The sequence below is a fragment of the Lissotriton helveticus genome, chromosome 3_1 (genome assembly GCF_964261635.1).
Source record: "Lissotriton helveticus chromosome 3_1, aLisHel1.1, whole genome shotgun sequence".
Lineage (NCBI taxonomy): Eukaryota > Metazoa > Chordata > Amphibia > Caudata > Salamandridae > Lissotriton > Lissotriton helveticus.
The window spans coordinates 133,664,885-133,682,486 of NC_136061.1; the positions used below are offsets into that span (position 1 = coordinate 133,664,885).

Here is a 17,602-nt window from a genome sequence, read left to right on the forward strand (position 1 = left end):
GGGGCCGTTGTGGAGACTAAGCAAGCTATTGCCCAGAGTTGCAGCGTGGGACCCATGATCAGAACAGGTACTGAGGCGAGAATATCCAGTCAGGGGAATTAATGAGTCTGAGACCCGCCGAGGCGGGAATCTAACCCTGGTCCCTGGCCAGAGCTCTGCATAAAGGTCTGCCTGCTCTAACCATTGAGCCACACTTCTCCACTATGACCTCACATATGAGAAATAGGAGGGTGTGACAGATTATTTGCAGTAATTTTAGTAAACTGCTGTTGTGTTACAGACTGAAAACACATATCACTATCCCTGAATATCAGATGCACACACATTTAGTATTTGACCAAAGAAGGCATGAAAGAGCTGAGACAGGGTCATAAAATCAAAGCTGGTCCGAACAGGGGCCCCCAAAATACATTTGGCCCAGGGCCCCCAAAATCCTTAAAACGTCACTGAAAGTTTCTTTTAAAATTACACAGGCAGGCGCGCAAAATGCCAGCCCGCCATGTGTTGTTTAAACAGCCTGGATTTTGCTAAATATGGTTATAAATAAGAAGTATATATTCATTTGTAATGTACCTTTTCTGTCTTTGTTCCCTTTTATTATCAGTCATTGATCATTCAGGCAGCGCTAGAAAACAATTAAAAGTTCTTTCTATTTATATTTGCAGTTCAAGGTTTGCACAGACAAGTGCTGAAAATACAGCTTTAGGTGACTGCTTATTTTTATACCATCTGTGACATCAAAATAAACCTAATCGTAAGGCTGGAAGTTTGTTGAGGGATCAGCACATTAATTATTTCCTCCAACTTGATCCCTGGTTACTGCAATAGTAGCAATAGTTTAACACATTTGAAACCCTATGCTGCCGCCAACAACATGCTGAGTTACTGGCACCCTGCATTCAGACCACTCACTCCTCATTCTCGCCCTTCACTTTAATGCTTACCCAGCACTCGCACTGATCCCGATGCACTCACAGCATTCACCCACTTACCCTCCACTCACAGTGATCACTCTGCACTTACAGCGATCACAATGTATTCACACTGATCACCATACGCTCACACCATTCACCCGCTCACCCTGCACTCACACTGATCACCATGCACTCACACCATTCACTCAGTGATCACTCTGCACTCACAATGCACTTGCTCTGTTCACTCTGTACCTCACCCTGCAGTCACACTAGCACACTACTCAACCTGCACTCGTGACACTTCACTCGGCTGTCCCCCTCACTGCTCAATCTTCAATATCACTCAAATAAGCTTACCTCTAACCATACATTAATTCGTCCCACTCTGCACTAACATGAGCCCCCAAATTCATATGGTCTCCTCACTCACCCCAGTACACCAGTATGGGCATGTCGTGCCCTATTAAGATTTTCGTCCTAAATTACAAAAGGAGACCTCTAAATGCACTGCAATCCAGCCTTCCAGGGCCCCCTTAATAGAGTCAGTTCTGTTTTTGCCCTGTAGGCCTGGAATAATTCCTAAACAGATTCTTGCAAATACCGTTTTGTTTAATTTCTTTTTAATGTAATTGATGTGAGGGAGTCTATTACTATTTGCAGAGAAATGTGTTTGTTTCACTATAAAAAAGTTAGATCCAAGCGGGTCCTCACATATGAGGAATTGGAGGATATCACAGATATTATTCACTGTAAAATTAGTGGGCTGCTGCTTTGTTACAACTGTGAAAACACATCACTATCTCTGTAAACGCTTCTAGGATTTAGACTACAGTGCCTGTGCACCGTTGGTAGCCTGGCTAAATACGATATGGCAGAGCTGAAAGTAAATCATTTAAACTCAAAGCTGTACTGAACACGGGCCCCCAAAATAGTTTTGGCCCAGGACACCCCAAATCCCTAACATGTCCCTGCCATCACAAAGTCTGTCAGACAACATTACTCTGAAGTTAACTAGACAACTTCATTCATTCATTATTAGTTCTGTTTGTTTTTTAAACATAAGCCTGACGTGCCTCAAACCCCCACTGCTTCAGGCAAGCAACTTATCGTACCACTAGGTACAATTAGGTGTTTGTTCAGTGCCCTCTCTGTGGACTTTCAACTGTCTTTAATTCCATAACTGGTTGGTGGGCAATTATCCCAACTTAATGCTGCCTAAAACATTTGTTAATGATTTCTAGAGAAGATTTGTTTCTCATGTAGCAGCTCTGAGCTAGGGAGTGCTTGAAACATCTGACAACACGGTCTCCCTTACAGTCCCTGTCTTGGCTGAAAATGGCTGCAGAATATTCAGCATTGGGAAAAACTGCTATCAAAACTCTTGCCTTTCAGCTCATCCTACTTGTGTGAGATTGGATTCTTAGCACTTGCAGTATTAAAGACTAAGTACCGTTCAAGATTGGATGTGGAGCAGAACCAGAGGATGACAGTAGCAAAAATCCATCCACAGTTCGACCGTCCCTGAAAAACAGGCACACCTGTCACATTTATGTTGGTGGTGGTGTTATCACTCTGTCATGAGTAAAACAGAGCATCCTAGTAAAATCCATTTGTGCACATTTTATCTTGGAAAGTGGTATTTTAGAGCTGTGTAATAAGCCTCTGTCATTTCACCACACCCACTCACAAACCTTTACTAAACACTCTTATTGTATTGAACATTATTTGCTGGATATGCCCGGAATATGCGCGTGGGGGTCGATTCCAGAAATTTCTGTCAGGTAGTGGGGGGGCCCAATATCTAAAAAAATTCAGCTGGGGTGGGCTCAACCTACAAAAATGTGAAGACCTCTGCCCTAGAGTCTTGTGAATACCATGAGATTTTCCTAAAATCCTCAGATCACAACTCCCAAAAACTGAATATACTCTACCATCTCCTAGGTAGAACGCTGTATTCACAGATCAACTTATGGAAATCATTACAACTAACTTGACCCCTCGTTCCAATGACATATTCCTTGGCGACTTTTATCCCCATTGGGAACACCCCCTAGACAAGCAGGTCAACGCTATCAAAAACTTCCAGCAGACCAATCCCTGATCCAAGCTATCTCAAAGCCCACTCACTCCAAAGGTGCTACACTTGACTGGATCATTTCTAAAAAAAAAATATGATTGAATCTATCTCGATCACCCCGCGTGACTGGTCAGACCATCACATTATTACCTTCCAAATTCTGTCCAATAGAAAGAAAACTTACTCGCAGCAACTCAAGCCTAAATACTGGATAAGAGACACGAAAAACCTCAACTGGAACAACCTAGCATCCCACTGTGAGAAAGTTCTCACTCCGCCCAATAACATGACAGACTGCTCACTACAACTCCACGATGACCAACGTTTTTGACCTAGTAGCCCCACCAAAACTCAAAAGAATACCAGACAAAAACCCTTGGTTCAACTGAGCCCTGAATGAAGAGAGACGTAAACTAAGATTAACTGAATGGAAATGGAGACAACAACTCTCCCCCTCCTACTTAAACTACTTAGGAAATCTAGAAACTCCTACAACAAAAGTATTCTACAATCAAAAAAAGACATTTTCAGATCAGAACTAGACAATGTCAAAAATAGACCGAAGTAACTCTTTGAATTCCTAAAACAACAATCTAACGAATTGGCCAAAACCGCTCTCTTGACTTCAAACTCACAGCTTAATAGTGAAGCATTTTCATCATTCTTCACAGCAAAACCAACTCCCTCCAAATCGAGTTAATGAGGCAGCAACTAAATCAGCTACCCTAAAGAACACACAATTTGATAATCCTAAACAACTTGATCTACCTTTGCCTAAAAATAACTCTTATTGGTCTACCTTCAAACTTTACGATCTCAGTGACATCACTAAAACCTTAGCTACTACCAAACCCAATAACCACTTCACCAACCCTGTCCCCTAAACTGCCTACCCCACATCTACCATATCATCTCCCCTCTCTGGACCAAAATCATCAATACCTCCCTAGCGCATGGTCTCATCCCAGATTGCCTAAAAACTGGTCAAGTCATCCCTATCCTAAAAAAACCGACAGCAAACCCCTGCGACTCTAATAACTTCCGACCTATTACTAACTTTCTCATGTTAGCCAAGGTCCTAGAAAAATGTGTTCAGCAACAACTGAACCAGCACATCACGGCATTCAAACTACTGAACGACTGCCAATCTGGTTTCAGACCCTGGCATAGCACAGAAACAGCGATTCTGCATATAGTAGACGCCCTCCTCACTCTTGACCGTAATGAAACCTGTCTACCAGTCCTGCTCGACCTCGCCTCAGCCTTCGACACAGTCAATCACAACAAAATTCTAACAAGACTGGAAAACAGGATGGGTTTAACTGGCACAGTCCTTCAATGGTTCAAATCCTTTCTAGAAAACAAAACGCAATTATTCATGGGGAATGAAAATCTTTCTGTCACTTCACCCAACCTACAAGGAGTACCACAAGGCTCAACCCTATCCCCGGCACTATTCAACCTTTATGTCGAAACGCTAACCAAATTACTTCTGCAGGCGAATATCTCCTTCCACATGTACGCGGACGACACTCAACTTTACATCAAGATCACTTCCATTGAAGAGCTAAAGATGATGAATTAAGCTCTCGAAAAGCAGGTCCACTGGCTAATGGCCAACTTCTTCAAGCTAAACTTGCAAAAAACTGAATTTCTTTTAATCTACCCCCCTCACTGGAGATAAAGGAATGGACCAAGATGATCACTGTTTTAAATTGCATGCCGACTATTGTGGACTCCACAAAATCGCTTGCAATTACACTAGATAAAAACCTTAACATGCAAACACACATCAACCTGTTGGCAAAAGATGCCCACTTTCACCTCCGCTATCTCGGAAAAATGAAACCATCCATTGAGAACTCTGACCTCAAAACTGCAGTTCAGGCTTTAGTCATCTCAAGGTTGGAGTACGGATGTACTACCCTCACGGGGTTTCCCAAAATCTCAACAGCCCCTTTAAAAGCCTGTCTCAACACAGCACAAGACTCCCAACAGGATCTGGGAAATTTGACCCTATATAGCCACACCTGAAGATGCTAAACTGGCTACCCTACGAAGCTAGAATCCACCTAAAGATGGCCTGTCTCACTCATAAAGCTTTTCACCACAATACCTCCCAGTACCTATCGCAGAAACTTAATTTTTACAGTAAGAAAAAACTTCTGACAGAGCTTTCTCCGGAGTGGCACCAAGATTATGGAACTCACTACCTCTGTGCATCAGAAAAATCGCTTCTACACCATTATTCAAAAGGGAAGCAAAATCATTCCTAATGAGCAAATTCCTCTATTAATTCCGCACTTCGCTCACCGTATGGGGCTCGACTATCACACCAGCTATTTCACTGACTGTCAAGGCGCTGTACCAGTCTACTACTTCAAACTTGTTTCGACACTCCCCTTAAGGACACTTTCGCCCTTACTCATATCAAACTTGTTCCTACTGCTTCGAATATATCATCTCTATCACAATTTCTGCTACCTGCAGAAACTTGTTAAAATTGTTTTGATACTTTCTCTGCTTTGTTTTTGCAAAAAGTTTATACTTACTCTACTTTGTTTTTGTAAAGTGCTCTGATACCCTAATCTGGGTCTTTTTCGCGCTATAGAAAACTCTAAAAATTAATAAATAAAATAAACCTGTACACTTTCAGGGACCTGGCTAAGCAGGGCATGAAAGAGCTGAAATTGGATCATGAATACAAAGATGTTATGAACAGGGGCCCCCAAAATAAATTTTAACCAGGTCCCCAGAAATCCTTGGGATGCCCCTGAGGGCTGAGGTTTGAAATGCTATCCAGGAAGCAAAGGTTGTGTTGTGATTTGCAGTACATTTGTGTGAGAAGAATGATAGTTTGGATTGGTTGTGATACAAACTGTGAAATATTTTTTAAGATTAGGATGTATCTTTTATGGCTTCCCCTTCAAATTCAGTTAATCGAGTCACTGCCACTTACACTTTCTGTAGGGCCTCATTGACTTGCATTAGAAAGAATGATCCCATTGACTAACTTTAATTTTTATCCAGGGTCTTCATTTCACTATCACCACATTCTCATTAATAATACATTTGTACTTTTTGTATTCATTCTTGGTTTAGAAGTTAAGTTCTATATTCTCTTAAATCTTTTGCATTTTAAAGTGTTAATGCTTAACATCCTCTCACACTTCCCACAGTGCAAGTCTTAAGCTCGTTCTGCGCTACTGAATGGTGAGGCAAGGATACTTCAATGAAGATGTTTTGCTACCTAGGTGAAATTTTTTTGACAATGATATTGTGGAATTCCAGCTAAAGAATATATTAAAATTTTAAGTCACTTGCACTCCACTTGTTTACATGCATTGGTCCCTCTGGCTTCTGAACATTTGTCTCCCACGTATGGTGATTTTCACCCATCTTGGTTTCTTATGTGTTGGGGGCACTTGATAGCATGATGAAGCAGATAAATTAACAACACACATTACAGCTAGGTATCTTTCTGTGAAAGACTAGTGTGAAGTTTTAACTTTTACCCAGTCTGTGACCTGGAGCAACCCACCCCATTAAAAGCCCCTGATGGTAATTTTTATAGCACTTACATTGCTACTGTGAGTTACTCCTTAGTAATAGTGAGTTAAGAAGCGAAGGACAATTCTTCCTAAGCCATATGAAGACTCCTTGGTACATAGTGCAGATGCGAATATATTCTAAACAGGATATATCTTGGGGTCCTTAGCCTGCTAAAGCATAAGATTTCAAAATGCATTGCAGGTATAACTGTTAACCAGTTTCAGTCAATTTGTTTTGTCGGCCTAAGCTACTACAGACTTCTGATCCTGATGTTGTATTGATACTGAGATCACATTTTGTACTTTGAGAGTACATTACTTGGAAATCTCTGACGATTAAATACTTACCTCTGCGAGAGACCACTCCTGCCGCACTTATCAACATTGAAAATGTTTTCTTTTCATAACTACTTTGAAAAGAAAAACGTTTAGTTTGAACATGTAGTGTTGCTCAGAAAGCCCTGCATGTTTTTCAGAAAACCAGGCTATCCACGGTGTCCGAATTTAAATCTCCCACAAATGACAATAGGTTTTCAGTTCATGAGCAAACATTAGACCTAGCAGTGGTCTCTTCTTTTGTGTGAGCGAACGCTTGAGAATGAATAGTATGCAAGGAACTTGCTCCTATTAAAACAAAATCTAATATTAGGTTGAAGCTTAAGAATTATTTCATGTGGGTGGTTCTTTAGTAATTCATATTATGTAGGATTTTAATACGATTTTTAAATCTTCTACAAACATCGTCGTGATACATTGGTTCAATTTTACTGACATGTCTATTTATAGTCAAATGGTGCCCATGTGATAGCATTAGTGTTCATATACCAGGTTAACATGAATACGAGAGCAATCCGAAAGTACATTTCTGTTCTTATGCCCTACTCTTTAAGTAAATGTAACATTGTTGCTAGAGCAGAAAGCCCATTTTGTGTCTTTCTGTCATTAGTCACCCACGACTATCCACTTAACCAAGGGTGTTCAAAAATTGGCGTCATATTTAAGTATTTAAAAACTGTTTAATCATGTGGGGGAACCACTAGCTTAAAGAAGTGAAACAGAAAAAAACCTATCAGGTCAAAACAGTTTAAACCATTACTTAACCAAACTAATTAAAAAAAAAAAATTAGTATGATTGAATCAAGAAGCGTTTGTCTTGAAACTAGTTGGCTTAGATGGTGTTTCAAAATGTGTCCTAAATATTGCGAATGTCCATAAATCTATTTTGCCAGTAAATGAGGTTTGCTTAGAAGTAAATGCAGATTGTCCAGTCTTTAATTAAGTTCTAGATCAAAATTTGAGGTCCATAGCATCTAAAACTTCTTTTACCCTGTACTTGGGATAGATCTGTGAAACTGCTATATTAGTCTTTAACCGTTTTAATTCTAGTTCTGATATTTGCGTGTGTTTTCTCTGACCCGACATTCTTCCATGTATGTTTTTTTCTTTTGTTTCATGGATCAGCTTGGTTCTATCACTGTATAGAGTTTCTACACTGCTGGTGTCCTGGATTCCAGCGTGCATCCAAACCATCATAGGAGATGGAGACAAATACATGCCGGGAGGTCTACCTATAAATATTATAAGTACCTTTCTGCAGCTTGATGTGTTTGCATGTATATATTTATGATGGCCCTGGAGGACTGACTGCTTATAGTTCCTATAAATATGACCTAATGACACAAAAGACTGACAACCGTTTTTTTTTTCCAGTCAGTATTGGTTATGTCTTGAATCTGTGTCCCCAGGATCCTTTGTGTCTGTAACATTAGAAATTTACAATGATATTTAAATGGCTTTTCTACTTGAATGTTCATAATAGGAAGAATCGTGTTTGGGACACATATGGTCCATGAGTGTCTTTTTGTAGTTTCAACCTACCAACCTGTAGCCGAAGTCCATTTACTGTCTCCTTCACCATGAGCACCATTGCTTTGTTAGCCCCATTCTCTACTATTCAGGCCTGTGAAACTCAGTTGTTCTCGTCTGTAGAGGCTGCTTCTTTGGTGGCCAATGCTGCACCGACAATTCAGCATCTACATGATCCATGCATTACACACTGGGAAGAAGAGGATCTTTCAGCAGCAATTCCATGTTGAAAAGAAGGAACATTATATAAGTGTTTAATTAGGCTGTGACCTTATAGGCAAAGGTGTCGTTGACTATGAAGCAACAATTAATTGCTGTGGGGAAGTTTAAAATGGTCACCACTTCATTTAAGTATTTTTTCAGAGCCATCTTGCTCTATATGTTTAATTTCAGGCTCCAGTGTATGTCAGGAGCCTGCAACTGATTCTTTAGGCATCCCCTCAAGGAAGCAGCATTTTTTCTACTTATGAGTAATGCTGCTTTGATTTCAAGCTGTACCCTAGCACTCTGTAAGAAACTGAACCATATAGATGCTTTGGCCTTCATAAACCTATTCACCATGGACCGTACAGTCCATATTAGAGGATTCCCTCCCTTAGTGTTTTATGCACTCCCTTTGGAAGAACAGAAACTCTATAGAATAAATATAGTTTTCTATACCATTTGTTGAGCGAGATGTGCCTCTAACATGAGATACACATCACCCCCCAATGGCCCACCATAAAAGTACATTGTGTGTTCCTGAAGAAGGTGGATTGTCGTTTCATGTTGCCCACCGAAACGTGCATTGACTGTCTTGTTTGAGAGATCCCAGTCCACAACACCAGAACAGCAGAAACTTTCCTTATTGTAATTTTGAGTGTATGTTATAAGAAGCTGGGATTGGAATGAGTGGTGGACATGAGGATGTGCCTGTTTTATGTATGAATGAGAGAGTGGATTGTGATATGGGGCTGGGGAAATGCTACTCTTGTGAATACAATAGACATGACACTGTAGTTTTTTTTATTGAAACCTAGGTTAAATGTATACAATAATTGCATATATTTAACCTGTGTTTCATTAAAAAAAATCTCAACCCACCTTTAAAACAGAGGTCGGGTCACTGCCTTCAGTGAAAGACAGACCATCAACTTCAAAAAGCAGATCTTCCTTTTACTAATGCTCTGTTCCCAGTGCAGCTCAGGTTGTGCCTTTTCTTCAAAAAGTACATTGGTTGTATTAAGGCTTTTTGGATGTGAATGTCCCCTGAATGGTGACTGGGCATGTGCTCCTGTCTTGCGTTTGTAGAGGCCTGGGTCTGTCCATGACAAAGTGAGGTCCAGGACTCTTCCTGTGACATAGATGGGTGCACCAAGTGTGCTGTTATACTAGGCAGTCTACTGCTAGTGTTGACATCAGATACAACGGTGATTGCAGTGGGCTGTGTTTTGTGAATTGGTTAGGTCAGTAAGAGCCCAGTCTGCTGATTTGTGAAACCCTGAACAGTGTGGTGACCTTCCAGTTATGTGTTGCGTGTGTGTATCTGCAGCACATGTGTAATGCGTGCATGGTAGAAGGACTGAGTTATGAGAGTCTGAGTACTGAGGGTAGTGGGATTCGTTTTGGATGACCCTGGTTTATAAAGGGCAAGCTTTAGAACTTCCATAAGGTCCTTGTTAGCCTAGCACAGCAGGTTAATGCCTCCTGAGTGCTGCCATTTGGATATGGTAGAGGTGAGGGGTGGGAATGCGGTTTGTGTTTCAATGCGGGGTTCTTTTAGGCAGGGCCTGCTCTTTTGTCAGCATCTTATTACTGCTCAGGAAGACGATGGAAGCCTGGTGCAGAGAACCTGCTTGTCACTATGCCCATGTTTTGGATACTTGTGCCTGGAGCCAGCTCCATTGCTTCCTGCTGTGAGCGCCATCACAAAGCCTGTGTCTGAGGATAAGCCCCAAAATGACTTTTGAAAGAGAATCAGCCAAAACAGTTTCTAAATCCTTAGACAGAAGAAGATTCACATCCCATGTCTGGAAGATTTTCATAAATTGTGGATCCAAACCACCCCACTTTTCTCCAGTTCCAAATTATTTTTGTCTAAAAAAGGGAGTCCCCGCAGAGGACTCAAAGGACTGCGGTGTGATCAGTACTGACACCTGTATGACATCCAGTCTCCCAGACATGTAGGGTCATCACCAGGCGCCTGCGCGTTCTGCTGTAAGAGCTGTGTGTCTGTTACAGCCTAGAAGACTGCCTGCTGAGAGTGTGAAGGTGTGTGCCTGGCCATGCGGGTGGAGAGACTGTTCAGAAGGATAAGCCCCACATGGTAACGGAATGAGGAATAGCCAGAGAGGGTGCCTTGTCCCCGATTAAACACTCGATCGGAGATGCTGAGAAGCTTCAATAGTAGGTGGTGGTGGGAACTTAATGGTGTAGCTCCTAGAATCACAAACCGGGTTTTAACCATTATTGCAGCTCCCTAACTGTTCTGTGTAGTACTAATTAACGCTGTGTTATTAAAGTACTTTCTTTTACTCAAAAGGATAGCACTGAGATGCGCAATTCTTTATTGCATCTGTTGGTTGATTGAGTTCGGAGGTCTGACCCTACACCACCTTTCTGAGTAGCCTGCGACTCCTGTCTCTCACTCTTCAGAGAGGTCTACACAGAAAGGTTTGTACTTGGTCCAGTTTGCAGAGCCATACCAGGGCGGACCCGAGTGCCTTGTCACTCCCTGACCGGGACTGACCAGGGAGTAATGTCCCAGTCTGTGACGAGCACCCAGTTAAAGTGCGCCGCGGACTGGGGCAGTGCGCCCTATATCTATATGGTCCTGGGTCTCCATTCAGGCAATGTACTCATACGACCTCATGTATTGTGCATGGTTCAAATGAACTTACCTCTGTAGGCTTTTAATCGAATGGAACAAGAGATGCATTTATTAAGAGCCTGTCTTTCAATGATGCTGTTAAAATATTTTAGTGGGGAGCGAAACAGTAGCCAAGAAATTATACAATTCAAGTTTTGTGAAATAGTTTCTGTAATAAAGATTCTTTCTCGGTAAGATTCGACCTTGTGTTTTATAGTCTTATGATGCCAAAGCCCCTTTGGTGTTCTGCCATGGTGACCTCATCTCAGAAAGTGCAGCTTAATAGGAGCCAAGTCTTACAGCGAGGCCCTGGGCAGCGGTTCATCGACCGGTGGAACCAGGAGGAGGATGCGTTCTGTGCATGTTTGTGGTTCATGTAAGGATGCAGTGAGGAGTATACTCTTGAAGCCAGTGAGTTATCCCACAAGGAGCATTATGTTTAACCATAGATGACGTGCTTAGGTGTTAGTGACGACACTTACTATCCCAATCCACCAATGGCCTCTGTTAACAAAATGTTGGTGGGGAAACGACCTCCAGTTGGCAGCAGGGATCACAGTACTGTCCTACGCCACAGCGAGAGGCAAGTTCAATCTGATTTTGTCATAGTGGCAACATGGACCCCACAACAAATATGTACTTCCTGGACCTCCACGCGAAACAATTGAAAATATTTATTTTTTTAATGCAGATTTATATAGGGCAAACTCGACCCGAAGGTATTGGGGCGCTTTACATGAGCACCGGTTACGTTACACAAGGATACATTTCAGGCACGGGGAGATTAAGTGATTTGCCCAGAATCCTAGGATGTGGACGCGACCCCGAGGCTGGAACCTTGGTTTCCAGCACCAAAGTTGGCAGTCTAGCCGACCGACCACATACTCTCCCCAAGTTGATGATCTTCGATTTGTAAACATCGCCTCTTTCCCCTGGTGGGCTGTGCCCTCTACACCAAACCCTCTGGACCACATGTTTTTTTTTTTTTTTTGCATTAATAACGTCATGATACTGAGGGACTGGAAGGGTCCTAAGAGACGTAAACTAAGGCCGTTGTTGGATGTGACGTGAAACGGGGGCTGTATAGCATACAGGTCATTGAAAATACTAATAGCCATGTGTGTAGCCAACTCAGCAGCTAAAGAAGCTTGGCAAAAATACATTTCTAATAAGCAATGGTATAGCCAATAGGTCTAGGTTTAATGTACTAACTAACACATGCAAACATTGCGTTAATTCATAAATTCCATATGAACGTGAGAAACAAAAACTAGACTATGGTGAAAGTCCTGTTGTCTTCAGTACACTACTTTTATTGTTTCTATGTTGAACCTAGGTTGAACGGCAAAAGAGCCGCCTTCATTTCAGTCCTTTGATTCGGTTTATGGCATAGAAACTAAAGGACTTCATGAAAGCTCCCTTACCACGCAATCGTATTCAGTTTTTTTGTGATATTGCATTAACTCCATCTTCTTTTGTGTACAGCAAATGATTATATTGTTTTACTGCTCGTTATATATTTGAATATTTTCATATGGATAATTGTATGTATGTATTGTATTCCATTCGTGTGCTGTTTTTCCCTCTATAACTTATTTTAACGAGGCTACTTGTTATGGCATTATCTGCAATTCCTTATTTTGTCAGAATATTGTTTTGCAACAATGACACTTTAATGTTCGTTCTGAATGCATTGATTCTTACATTTTTTTGGCACAGGGAGTGACTTACTGTGGGGAGAGTTCTGCCAGCAGCCTTACCATGGCCAACGTCCCCTGGCATGAAGAAGTGGTACATTTTGTCCAAGAGTTGGCCGACTTTCTACCAGATTACGAGATTGCTTGTGAACACGAGCACTCAAATTGTCTCCTGTTAGCGCACAAAAAGGTAAGCCGTTCACTGAGATGGCCTTCACCAAAATTTGTGAAGATGGAACCAGCCATTCGAAATCTTTTCTGGATTTTGCATTCACTGGAATGTTTTTCTTTCCAAGTTGTTTACCGATCACAAATTGAATCATGAAATAGACAGTTGTTTTAAAAGGAATATTACGCTTCTACATCTTTTGTAAGTGGATCCAACCCAGAACTTGCTGAAGCCATTGATTCAAATATTGTTTTTCATTTAATTTGAAACTAGTAATAATTATTTCCTACAATTCCTAACACCTACCATGTCCTTTCCTCGAAGAAAACATTCCCAAATTGGCTAGGCTGGATCGTAATAGCAATCCCGGTTTATGTTTGCAAATTAATAACCTTATTCTATTGTGGAGTTCATCATAATAAACCTTGAGGGACAAGCTGTCCAGTCCACATCCTTATTGTCTATTTGTTTTAAGTGTAAGTATGTATATCTTTATCTTTTTTTATACAGTGGTGGTTGCCAATGTGTAGTCTACTGAAAAGGCTTTTTTTCATATACCTATAACTTTTGACTTAATAGACTGATTTGTACCAAAAGTGGCAGTAGTTTGGCATAGTAGTCTAAGGTCCGGCATGCCAATTTCCGAGAAAGATCCATACAGAATAAAAAATAAATAAAAAAAGAGGGGTCAAATGTTGCATTTTCCCAGTTTAGCTCCCATTAGAAATGTTGCTCATGCCTACCTCCTAAAGCCAAAGCACTGAAAGGTTTCTTGATAAATGTGGCATGGAAATAGAACTTTACACAAAGTATTGTTTTTGTTGGCTTGGTGTAAATCTGTTTAGTAATTCTGGAGATATGCCGATTTAAATAAAGTTACCAAGTGGGCTTCTAAAGGTTAAGCTTTTTTTTTTTATCTCTATGCCATTTAAAACCACAAATCCTGTCGCACATTTTTTCAGTTGATTTTTTTTTTTTTTGTCATCTTGAGAAGTGTGTGTGTGAGTGCCCCGTGGCCGGCTTGTGTAGATCGAAGTAGTGGGGCTGAGCGGTATCCCTCCTGGAGCCATATATGGCCCTGAGGACTGCCACCCTCCCAGAGCCAACTCCTACAAAGTCACTGTGTGCCCACCCCCGGAACATAGCTGATTGTTTGAACTTGGCGGGAACTGTGACCCCTCCCACCAAGCTAAAGCAAACACTCCGGTTCCAGCGGGCAGGAGCTGTCAAAGTGCTCCCGCCTGCTGGAAGCAGAGATTTCATCACCTTCTCTGCCGCAGACTTGCAGGTAGAGAAAGAGATGTAGCAATTTGCTCCTGAATGAAGGGAGCTGCTTTTCCAACAGCTCCTTCCGTGTAGCAGCAGTGCCGGCTCCCGCAAGAGGAGGGAAGCCAGCTGGGACTGCAGGGGCTTTGAGGTTCTCCCTGTGGTCCCGAAGGTCATAAGGTAGAAGAAAGAAGCAAAATTAGGTCAGATACAAGAACAAAGAGGCAGAATAAAGGTCAGAAACTAGCAGAAAGAGGCAGAATCAAGGTGAGCAAAGAGCAGAAAGAGGCAAGCTGAAGGTGTGAAACTTGTAGAAAGAGGAAAAATAAAGGTAGGAAACAAGCAGAAAAAGACAAAGTTCAGCAACGAGCAGCAAGAGGCAGAATAAAGGTCAGAAACGAGCAGAGAGATGCCGAATAAATGTTGATAAGAGGCCAAATAAGGGTCTGGAGCGAGTAGAAAGAGGCAAAATAATGGGCAGAATGAGCAGAGAGGCAAAGTAGAGGTCAGTAAAAAGCAGCAAGAGGCAAAATAGAGGTAAGAAATGAGCAAGAGTCTGAATAAAGGCAAGCAGAAAGAGGCAAAATAACGGGGAGGAGTTAGCAGGTAAGCAGCAGAAAATGAGCAGAAGAGGCACAAAACTGAAGGCAGCAAAGGGTAGGTTAGCGTCTGAAAAGTTTCAGCGCTCCGTCCATCATCTCCTTGTGTTGGCTTTTTTCCCCCAGGTGAGTGTCTGAAAAGTTTTAGCGCTACGTCCATCCTCTCCTTATGTTCGCTTTGTTCATCCCAAGTTGGCAGGGCATGCCCAGACATAGGTCCCTTGCTCACTTTGCCACTGGATTCAAGCTAGCCTGGCTGATGAGGGGCGGTACCCCAAAACCGGTCCCAGGATGCTTGATTCCGGTACAGGGAAGACCTGGCTTGGCAGTTCGGGCTGGACTGTTCTCATGAGGCACAGAGTAAAGACTGATTTGTATATAGCTGATTCTGAACTGATGTGGCGAAGTGAGCTAAAGAATGATTATGGATTCTACCCAGATCTGTGACTAGGGGTGAGTGTCTAAAAAGTTTCAGTGCTCTGTCCATCATCTCCTTGTGTTAAGCTGGACAGGAAGACCATCACTGGGGGAGCATGCATGTGGACCTGTTCCCATGTGCCCCCATACTTCTTTTTTACCACACACCCACTGACCGACCCACTCATACCCTCACGCACCAACTCAGAGACTGACATCAACTCACATTCATGCACCCACTCACAGATACATTCAACCACTCATTCACTCACTGACCCACTGAGACTCACACCCTCATGCATCCACTCAGACCCACTAAGACACTTGTACATCCACTCACAGATCCAGTCACACTCTTTCATGCTCTCACAGACCCATTCAGATACTCAACACACTCAGACATTCATGCACCCACTCACAGATCCACTCAGTCACAAACCCACTGTATGACCAACTCAGATACTCGCATAACCACACACAGACCCGCTCAGACAATAACGCACCCACTCAGACAATAATGCTCACAGACATTCAAAGACACTCATGCACCCTCTCACCGACCCAGTCAGAGACTTATGCACCGATTCACAGACTCACTAACACTCATGGACCCACTCAGACACAGACCCACTCAGAGACTCATGCACTCACTCACAGACCCACTCAGACTCATGTACTCATTCATGCACTCATGCCCCCACTCTCACCCACTTAGATGCACTGACCCTCTCGGAGATACTAACACCCGCTCGCAGACGGACTGAGACACTCATGCACTCATTCACACACTCGCTGTCAAAGGTTAGTAGTTACATTTAGGAAATACATTTTTTTTTAAAAACCTTAGAAATTCACTTAGAAAACCAAAGGTTACAGGGATAGTTAGGAAACCACATTAGAAAGCCTTAGAAATTCATTAAAAAAACAAATGTTACTGGGACGTTCTAGTTATGCATCAGATTTCACTTGTACAGAACCAGTGAAATTCAGCTTTTCTAGTTAGCTGATCTAACTTTAATTTACACCTGCAATGTACTGCTTATAACCTCACATATTACATCACTCGTGACATGGTCAGTGACATCCCTTATGACATTCACAGAAACACTCACACCCCTATTCAACCTCTCATGCACCCACTCACTCAACCACTTACATACCCATTCACAGACCCATACAAATACTCACACAGCCACTCATCCATAGAGCCACTCACCCACCCAGTCACTCATACAGCTACTCATTCAACCAGTCACTTACCCATACATCCACTCACACAACCACACACTCAACACTACAGCTACTCACACACCCATCTATTCACTAGGGGTGGGCAGTGTAACTCCGCTCGGCCAGCGCAGTTCAGAGTTTTTCAGCGTGAATATTATCTGTATTCACATGCTATGCATTATTACGCCATCTAGTGGTTGGGTCTGGAATTGTTGTATTTCTCTTTTTTTTTTCTTTTGGTGGTCGTTGACGTACCACTATTTGGTGTCCTCTTGTGATGTCGTCATGCTTACTGTGGAAGCTCCCACCTTTGATCGCCATCTTCAGATTCTTTTTCTCCACCATTGGGTCTGGCTCGATACGGACGGAGCTCCAAACTTTGGAAAGCAGAATTGACAAAAATCTGGAAAAGATCTACGAAAATCTACAGTACAGTGATTCATGTTACTGGACTTCAAATCAAGGTGCAGAGAGGGGAAATAACTTCATCGATGACTGGATAACAGTGCACGTGCAGGGGGCTCCCTGTGTGTGGTAATAGACAAAACCCTGTTCAATTTTTGCGAGAATTGCCATCACAGGTTCGCCCCGAAAGAAGGACCAACATCCAGTCTTCAACCTCTGCTTACCGGTAGATCACTGAAATGAAGATTGCACCGTATGTTCGGTGTTCACCCCGAAAACCCTGAGGGTAAGGGAGAGGCAGAGTAGAGCCAACTATAACATACAGGGACAGAGCACAGCACAATCTCTATGGGACCTGGCCTTCTCCAGTGAGGAGGAGGACAATGTCGCCGAAGGTCCAGAAGGCGACACAGAGATGGATATCCCAATTTGTTGAGGTCGAAAAGAAAACTTCGAGAGAGGAAGAGAACCATCACCCTCGAAGAAACTAGATGAGTCGCAAAAAACAGACTCAAGGGCCTTGCGTCAAAGCACTCGATGTCCACAGCTGCGTCCTGAGA

At 42.4% G+C, this 17,602-nt stretch overlaps 1 protein-coding gene across 2 annotated transcripts in view; it reads left to right on the forward strand.

Moving 5' to 3' along the window:
• The window catches only part of LOC144822193 (S-adenosyl-L-methionine-dependent tRNA 4-demethylwyosine synthase TYW1-like), a 552,654-nt gene that overhangs the window by 494,339 nt on the left and 40,713 nt on the right, over nucleotides 1-17,602 (forward strand). For both annotated transcript variants that reach the window (XM_078679401.1, XM_078679402.1), the window contains exon 15: nucleotides 12,979-13,146. In XM_078679401.1, the coding sequence (XP_078535527.1) occupies nucleotides 12,979-13,146 (168 nt within the window). The remainder of the gene's footprint in view (nucleotides 1-12,978; nucleotides 13,147-17,602) is intronic.